Below are 8429 nucleotides of genomic sequence, written 5' to 3' on the forward strand. Positions count from 1 at the left end.
GAAAAAAAAAAAAAAAAAAAAAAAAAAAAAAAACAGCAACAAAAAACCAAAAAACCTGTCATTTATTTTGCAATAATTCTCATGCTTCAGAAAATTCCAACTAAGGATTTTTTCTTCACACTGCTTTGTGATACAGAAAACGAATACTATAATATTCTTAAATTTCATTTATTTAAGGCACTTTCCACCAGGTGTAAGAATAAAACTACTCTGTAAAGTATAACTACATTTCAATAAACCCAACTGTACGACACAAAAGAAAAACCAAACATCCACATTCGAAAGTGGCTTCACCTCACTTGCTTGCTAAGAAGCTGAAGACTGTGGCAAGGGGGAAGCAGGGAGTCTGCCCAGCACTCATATGGAGGGGGCTCCAGTCCACGAGGTCACAGGACAGTGACCTCTGAAACCCTTGTCTCACTGACGGGCTGCAGTGATCTGTGCTGCTCTGACTGAACTGGTAAGTAAAATACCAACATCATTTAGTAATATTTCCTGTGTGTGCCAAGCCCCGTTCATGTCCCAGTAGCATGTGCACGACTCCAGAGAGGACGTCCCATCACTGTATGCGTCACACATCTGCTAACCACAAGGATGTGTCAGGTTGTTACAGACCCTTTACTCACGTGAATGACCTTATATACACAAACAAAAGACAGCAGCATGCTGACAGTCTGGTGCTTTTCCAAAAACGCAGAGGATTCTTTGCTTTGCTTTTGTAGTACTGCGGATTGAACCAAGCCTTTACACTGAACTAGATCTCCAGAGTTTCTTTTTTTTTTAACTTTTTTAGGCAGGGTCTCACTAAGCTGCCCATGCTAGGCTCTAACTCATGATCTTCCTACCTCAGCCTTCCAAAGTGTTACTGCATTTACTCTATAAAACTCCCTTTCCCTCTAACTTACTTTTATCCTCGAAACTAAGGGAAGAAATAACTCTGAAGCTCAGTTACACCTGAGAATGCTAACTGGCAGCTGAAGGGTTAGTCTGGAGGAGGAGCGGCTTCATAACCACCGCACCAGTTTCAATGTCTGCTACAGAAAGCAGTGAGGTAAAAATAAAGAGTTCCCACTGACGGTGGCAGTAAAGAGCCAGAAAACCTCACCAGGCCCCAAGTAAGGGAAGACAGGCCCAAGAGACACAGATCGAGCAATGCTCAAGGAAGCGGGACATGACAGAGATGGCACCGCACTTGAGTAGCCCAGCCCCACCTTGCTAGTCAAAGTGCCTCAGTCTACTCGAGAACAAGCAGATTCCCAACTCAGCTCTAATGACACTGCTCTTGGTGGGGCCCCAGAATACCCTTTACCAGCATCAGGACACAGCAGGAGGACAACTGAGTCACAGCCCCACACCTGTGACCACCCGAAACACTGGCTTTCAGCACTGCTCCAGTGAACTCCCCTGTGCATACGCTGCTGCCAGGAATCCAAATACATGTGCACTCTGAACTACGTGCGCCCATCACTGAGGGCACTGACCTGTTTGTTACGCTGCACCTGCCAGGCCATCTCCCTCCTGCCTTCCACCAACAGGAATAAAGAAATGAGGCATTTGAATGGGGCTGAGAGAAACCACCCCATTAAGCTGAAGCGCAGGCCAGCAGGGATGATGGCCCAGTCCCTCTGTGACACCGTCCTCTCCAGCTCCAGGGCTGCCCATCCCCAATGGCACTCCTGAACACGCGGACTGGGCAAAGTGGCCTGTCCCGCTGCAAGGACACAGGTCACTGTGTGAGCACAGGGAAAACAAGCCCTGAACTACAGATTGCCTGAGATGATGGAGAGCTTTTTAGAGGCCATTCTGGTCATTCTTGAAATCAAAGAGAAACCTTTATTTTCAACAAATATGCCTACAAGAGATGGATCATTGATCTACTATAAACAAGTCTCTCTTCACATACAGCACCAAAATATATATTTAAAAAATTAAAAAACACACAGTCCCACCCCTCACACACACATCTCCCCAAAAGCCACATGGCTCGGACCAAAAGGAAAAGTCAAACTCAATGCCCTCACACAAAAGTCATCTTTGAATTAGGATTTACAAATTTATATATTCTTTCCTATGAAAAACAAAACAAAAAATAAATGAAAAACAAGGGGTAAGGAAAAACTGAAAATAAAGGCCTGACAGGACTTAGGAAAATTAAGAAAACATACTGTCTGCCTGCGAGCTAACAGAAAGCAAAAGAGTGATCAGTGCTCTTCATGTACTCTGAAAGGGAGGTCTTGAGTTAACTGATATTCCCTCATAATGCAGCACTCAGTGACCAGGTAAACCCTCAGGAGTCAGAAACACTGGGGAGCACTGGGGTAGTAACCAGCAACGTGTCCAAATCCTTAGGATGTACTATAGTGCATAGACAGCTCAGACTTCGAAAACGTCTTTCACGTGGGTTTGCCAGCATTTAAAAGGAACACATTCTCTTTAAAAAGAAGATTCTGGGTAAAAAAAAAGTACAAGGGGTGAAGGGGTCTTTACTGCAGTGAAAATCTTTCAGTCAGTCTGAGGGGAGGCGAGTCCTGGGCCATCACAACCGTGCATCTGCCCGCACCAGCTCTACTTGGGCTCCTCGATCACACCCTTGCTGAGGTCTGTCATTTTTGGATATTTTACTTTCTTCTGCCAGCTCGTTTTGATCAGTGCTCTTCATGTACTCTGAAAGGGAGGTCTTGAGTTAACTGATATTCCCTCATAATGCAGCACTCAGTGACCAGGTAAACCCTCAGGAGTCAGAAACACTGGGGAGCACTGGGGTAGTAACCAGCAACGTGTCCAAATCCTTAGGATGTACTATAGTGCATAGACAGCTCAGACTTCGAAAACGTCTTTCACGTGGGTTTGCCAGCATTTAAAAGGAACACATTCTCTTTAAAAAGAAGATTCTGGGTAAAAAAAAAGTACAAGGGGTGAAGGGGTCTTTACTGCAGTGAAAATCTTTCAGTCAGTCTGAGGGGAGGCGAGTCCTGGGCCATCACAACCGTGCATCTGCCCGCACCAGCTCTACTTGGGCTCCTCGATCACACCCTTGCTGAGGTCTGTCATTTTTGGATATTTTACTTTCTTCTGGTCCAGCTCGTTCTGAGCCCAAAGTAGTAGTTTCAGTAATTTTGCCAGCTTGGGCGTTGACTCACGATTCTCATAATCTAGAACAGCTTGGTTAACTTCACTCCACACCTGGAAAATAAATACAACCCATAAAGACAACCACACATAGAGAACAGCAGTCTATTAATAGCATACATTTTATGCTCTTGGAAACCAGTTAGCATGAGAAGCTTGTTATCTACTTGAACCTTAAGCCCCAAACTGTGAGACACTTTAGGGGTACTAAACACAACCCTCAGCTGGCACGGTTTCTAGAGTCTGGCCAGCAAATGTCACGTGCAGCCTCAAGGTCAGTTAGGATGCCGGAAGCCTTGAGAATATCACACAGAGGCAGCTGTGAGAGCGCAAAGGGCAGCACAGTGGGCAATACATGTTCCCTCCTGACAAGCTTCAAGGAAACATCCCGAGTAAGTGGACCTTCAAGGGCAGGCGGATCTTCCACCACAGAGCCTCAGAGAGGAGGGAGCTGGCATGTGGGAGAAGGGGACCCTGTGTCTGGGGAAGCGATAGCTGTCACATTCAGCTGGACACAGGAGTGGCAGCAAGAAGAGAAAGTTTCAGAAGAAAATATGCAAGTACATGTTTTCTAAGTTTCTAAACAGGAAGAATGTTAAGATAATTAAAATAAATTTGCAAGGTAGTTGTAGTCACAACTCTGCTGCTCCTAGTTTGACAAAATAAAAAGAGTAAAATTTAGGGAGGTGCTGCCACTGTCATACTGTAGTGGCACAAGCACAGAAGCCATGTCTCACCCCAAACCACAAATGTAGCCAAAATGCCATCCTCTTGGAAATCCCACTCTGAACACTTATGAAAGGTGAAAAAGGACTACTGCTTTTATTGAGTGCTACCTTTTGCCTCTGCATCATGTGGAGAAGGTCTCCAAAGGGTGACTCTTCAGGGCTATCAAAGGCCAGCAGGGCCAGGGTGCGCTCCATCTCTGTGAGGCACTCTCTGCTCTCCTCGCCCTGCTCTGCCAGCTGTGTCTGGGCAAACTCCAGCGCTGCCTCAGTCTCACGCTGGCGGATCAGCTCGATCAAATGCTGTTGCTGGCAATGGCAGAGACAGAGAAGCTTAGACGGTATACACCAGGTGAGCAACACTGCGCATGGTCAGCAACAGTCACCAATGCATTGTATGGGACTGGAGATACAGCTCCGTGGGGGAGTGCTTGCCTAGCACAAGGCCCTGAGCTCTATCCCTGGTACTGCAAAAATGGTATAACCCAAAGAGGAAACTTTTCTATCATCTCCAAGGTCCAAGTTATTAAATTTGCATTTAAACAGCAGCTTCTAAAATATATAAAACAGCAACTAACTCGAATCCTGTCCACATACAAACTAAAACATTAGTCTATTAATGCAAATTAGCCTGCTTATTTCTGAGTCATTGAAAACAATCTTTATTAAATATCCATACCACACTACTCTGATGGGACTCACCTGCAGATGAAAGTAAAGATACCGGTTTGTGTCCAGGAGCTCTGGATGGAGGCTGTTGATCAAGGCGATGGCCTCTTGAATCTGACCCTTCAGAATCATCTCCCGAATCTTGATCCGTTCATCAAGTGTTTCTAGATCCACACTCGGTTCAATTCCAGATTCCATTCGAAATTTTTCTGCTGCTTCCTTAAAGCCCTCTAAAAATGAAAACCATCTTCACTGTTAGGGAAGGCAGCAGAGAATTACTGCAGACTTTGTATCTCTAGAAAGCCTCTGATATCAACCTCTTTCTTAGAAACTTGTATTACTGTACATTTACATAGTAAGCCCTCAAAGCACAGGAACAAGAAGACTGTACTTTATTCCTTTCCACTCCATCCAAATGGCCCTAAACTACCAGCCAGAAGTTAGAATGACTGCTAATGCAGAGCCAGTGTGAACATCTTGAAGAAGACTTGGGATTATAGGCCTGGATGCCAGAGCTGAAGTCTGGCTCCAGACAAAGCAGACTTCAAGCTAGATGTGCTGCACCTCCCTGGCTTCACCTGCAGAGACCCAGGGACTCCCGAGCTTAGTATAAGCCTGTAATTCTCTCCAACACAAAGCAAGCATATGTACCCTTCCTCCTACCACAAGGACTGGCCTACACTTCATCACCTTTCTAAAAAATTTTAATAAGCATTAATTTGGGATGGGGGACTAAGCATTAACAGGAGGAGACTTTTCCATTTTGTGCCCTTTGAAAATACCTACATTTTTCTCACCAGAGCCAACACTGACCTTCCACCCAATGTAAGGATGAAGAAGGGTCTGAAAGCTGTTTTCTTCTACACATTACTGCCCTTCCCCTTTCCCTTTTTTGGGGTGGGCTTACCTCAAAATAGGCCAGTATACTTTACCAGTCTGGCCAGAAGACAGAAATTATTTGGTCTTTAAATTAATTTCAGAACAGTCTCAATGATCTTGATTAGGTCTCAGGGTCCTGGAATAATTACTTTATCTCTAGAAAAGGTTCTCTTTCATATGATAATTGACAAATCTGTCAAGTTAGCATTGTCATAACTTTACTAGCTTCAGCAGTAAAGCACCACTTGGACAAAAAAGAAGAATTTTGTTCAAGCAGCAGATTCCTTCTAGCATGCCATTACCTGTGACCAGGTAGTTCATGATGAGTCGATTCATGTCTGCTCGCTGGACATGTAAGTTATTGAGCTTTTCCATCCACTCATCTTTTGTGATTTCATCGGGCTTTTCTGCATAACTCATTCTGATTTATTTCTAAAAGAAAATACAATAATTGGTTGAGAATTTTATACTCATCATGATCACTTCAAGAAGTAAATATAAGGCAAGGGATTTAGCTCAGTGGCAGCACACATACCTTGCAAGTGCAGCATCCTGGTTCAATCCCCCAGTACCAAAAAAAAAAAAGTAAACACTACCAGTTTAGTAAGAAGTGAGAGACTATATATGTGTCAATACCCAAATGAATGTAAATATTATGTACTGCAACAATTAAAACATAAGTGGGAAAGGTACAAGATCCCAGTAATGAATGTAACTGTTCTATCTACCTAGAATGTACCAATAAATTAAATTAAATTAAAAAAAAACAAAGAGGTGGGAGAGGGTAGATAATTTTAATCTTGAAAACAGCACAAAAGGCCTGAGACCCAAATGCAGGTTTGGGGAACACCAGCAAGGCTGGGCTGTCTGCACACCAACCTTGTAGGGCATGCAACAAAGAACCTTAAAATTAAGTGGCCAAGAGGCTGGCTACACTACGTTAGAATGAGAAAGGCCTTACAAACTGAGGGAGGCATTACAGTTCCTGGCTGAGTGCAAAAGGCAGCCAGTACAGAGTTAAAAGCTAAAGTGCACACTATGACATTTGGTAAAGGAGGGCAATCCTATGTCATCAGACTGACAAAAATTAAGAAGCCTGACAATACCAAATGTTAGAGAAGATGTGGAGTCAAGCATTCTTTGTAAAGCTGCACACATTGCACCTTACAACTCAGCAATACCAGTCCTGCTAAATCTACATCCTACAAAAACTCTGATCAGAGTGCACAAAACACAGACAACTCTGCTCACACAAGAACTATTTGGATGGACAAAAATTATGAAGGCCACTTATCCCAATGTTCATTCAACAAAAGCACAGTCAAAAGAGCTTTGGTATACAGAACCTATGTCCCAAACTCTTGGACAGGTATGTTCCAGTATTCAGAACTTTTCAGATTGTGCACAGGTGATATGGCAAATATTCCTATATATTTTATGACAGCCTCTAAGGCTTGGGACAGCACACCATAATCAGGATTATTATTTCTTCAATGAAATGTGTTTGCATTTGCATTAAGCGCAAGGGAGGATATTAGACTTTACTAAGTCAAGTTTTGTCACCAAATACGCTAAAAAAAAACCTTTTGGTTTCAGAGATACTCAGATTTGAGAAGTGGCTGTGGTTGTGATCACACAACAAAATTTAATAAAGCAGTTAGAAATGAATAAAATTGCACAGAATCACATGGATGACTCATAAAATGATGCTGAGGTTAAAGCAGAGGCCCAAGTGTGGCATGAGTTTTTAAAAGAACAAACTCAAGACAAACTACATAGTACATGCCTTAACAGTAAATACCGGTGACCAAAACTGTTTTCGTTCTGTACTTTTAAGTAAGGGCATGAAATCTGACACTAGGAGGTGTTTACCTGTGGGAGGAGGGTGGGAAGGTGGAGGTCACAGAAGCAGCAGTAATAGCTCCTGGAGCACTACCTGGGCTCTGGAGGTGGTGCTGACACAGCACTGGCTAATGTCACATTCTGTCATTTATATATACATCGTGGATATTTGTACACAGCACAGAATGAGCTAATTTGTTTCAACAAATTAAAAAAAATTAAAATTGGCTCTGGCTTCCTGGCTGACAATGGAATAAATGTTGGGTGGCAAGAGCTGAGCCAAGTCCAGAAAAGTGATGCTCCAGAGAGGAAAGCAGAAGAAACTGGAAACACCCCACATTAAGAAGCTGTGGCCACAGAGTCAATGGCTACTGCTAGACCTAATGTGAAAGGACAAAAGGAAGGGAAGAACTGAGGACAATCAGAGATCAGAGGTTTCAAGATTGCAGCCTTGGAGGCTGGGACCACAAACAAGGAGGGAAGACTGGGAGAAGAACAGGTTAGAGGAGCAGAGCAGGTCAGGTATCTCCATGACAGGCCGTGCGCCCAACGCTGGGAACAATAATTAGGCACCCCGCCCCCACACAAGTTACTTAAAACCTAGAGTTCAACCAAGACCACCTAGGGAGAGAATGGAGATAAGGAACGAAAGGGGGCATATTAGTTGGGGGACACAACTTCAGAGATCAGCCAGAGATGGAGATGTCAGCAGCAGAAACTTTGCTGAAGGGCTACAAGGAAGGCAAGAGGTAAAAATGGGCGGCGCTGTCACACAGCCAGATCCTTCCCCAGCAGCCACAAGTCAACTGCAGAACTCACCGGGATCCAACTCAATTTACAGAATACAGATAAGCGAAAGGCCCATCTGAAAAGCACTACCCCCGCCCCAAGTACCTTCTCCGTTATCACGTGTAATTGGCAATTACACTGGCGCCATTCGGGTGCCCTAAGTGAAGTTATTAAAAGCACTTGTTTTTCAGGAGGGCGAAGCAGCCTCGAACTCCAGCAGTCATACGGTCAACAGAGACAAATATTCCAAAAAGTAACTTACGACCTCTAGTTCAGTCTGTTCTAACGCAGTTTTTTTTTACAAAAAACATTGTCACAGATACACAGATGTACGCTTCCAGTAACCCTGTGCTGCCCGGCGCCCGCCCTAATCGCAAACTCTGGCCTCCAGCCGGC

The 8429-nt window shown here is 44.0% G+C and overlaps 1 protein-coding gene across 2 annotated transcripts; it reads right to left on the reverse strand.

Moving 5' to 3' along the window:
* Positions 1 to 2648: 2648 nt before the first annotated feature.
* On the reverse strand, positions 2649 to 8401 carry Gid8 (GID complex subunit 8 homolog). Of its 2 annotated transcripts, XM_010637911.3 has the most exons (6): positions 7275 to 8401; positions 5938 to 5954; positions 5705 to 5834; positions 4557 to 4753; positions 3966 to 4163; positions 2649 to 3183 (listed from the first exon to the last, which is right to left on the reverse strand). In XM_010637911.3, exons 3-6 carry the CDS (start codon positions 5820 to 5822, stop codon positions 3010 to 3012), a joined length of 687 nt encoding a protein of 228 aa, XP_010636213.1. In that variant the 5' UTR covers positions 5823 to 5834; positions 5938 to 5954; positions 7275 to 8401; the 3' UTR covers positions 2649 to 3009. The 2 variants fall into 2 exon arrangements, with proteins under 2 accessions (XP_010636213.1, XP_010636222.1); XM_010637920.3 differs by lacking the exon at positions 5938 to 5954.
* Positions 8402 to 8429: the final 28 nt, after the last annotated feature.

The sequence above is a fragment of the Fukomys damarensis genome, unplaced genomic scaffold (genome assembly GCF_012274545.1).
Source record: "Fukomys damarensis isolate Sample0158 unplaced genomic scaffold, DMR_v1.0_HiC HiC_scaffold_22, whole genome shotgun sequence".
Taxonomy (NCBI): Eukaryota; Metazoa; Chordata; class Mammalia; order Rodentia; family Bathyergidae; genus Fukomys; species Fukomys damarensis.

What these genes read in the sequence shown, in the direction of transcription:
- Gid8 (XM_010637920.3), bottom strand. Translation starts at nt 5,822, where the DNA reads ATGAGTTATGCAGAAAAGCCCGATGAAATCACAAAAGATGAGTGGATG. An exon ending in ATCTTTACTTTCATCTGCAG is followed by an intron (nt 4,164 to 4,556) that starts GTGAGTCCCATC and finishes TGCCATTGCCAG; the next exon opens with CAACAGCATTTGATCGAGCT. An exon ending in ACATGATGCAGAGGCAAAAG is followed by an intron (nt 3,184 to 3,965) that starts GTAGCACTCAAT and finishes TTTATTTTCCAG; the next exon opens with GTGTGGAGTGAAGTTAACCA.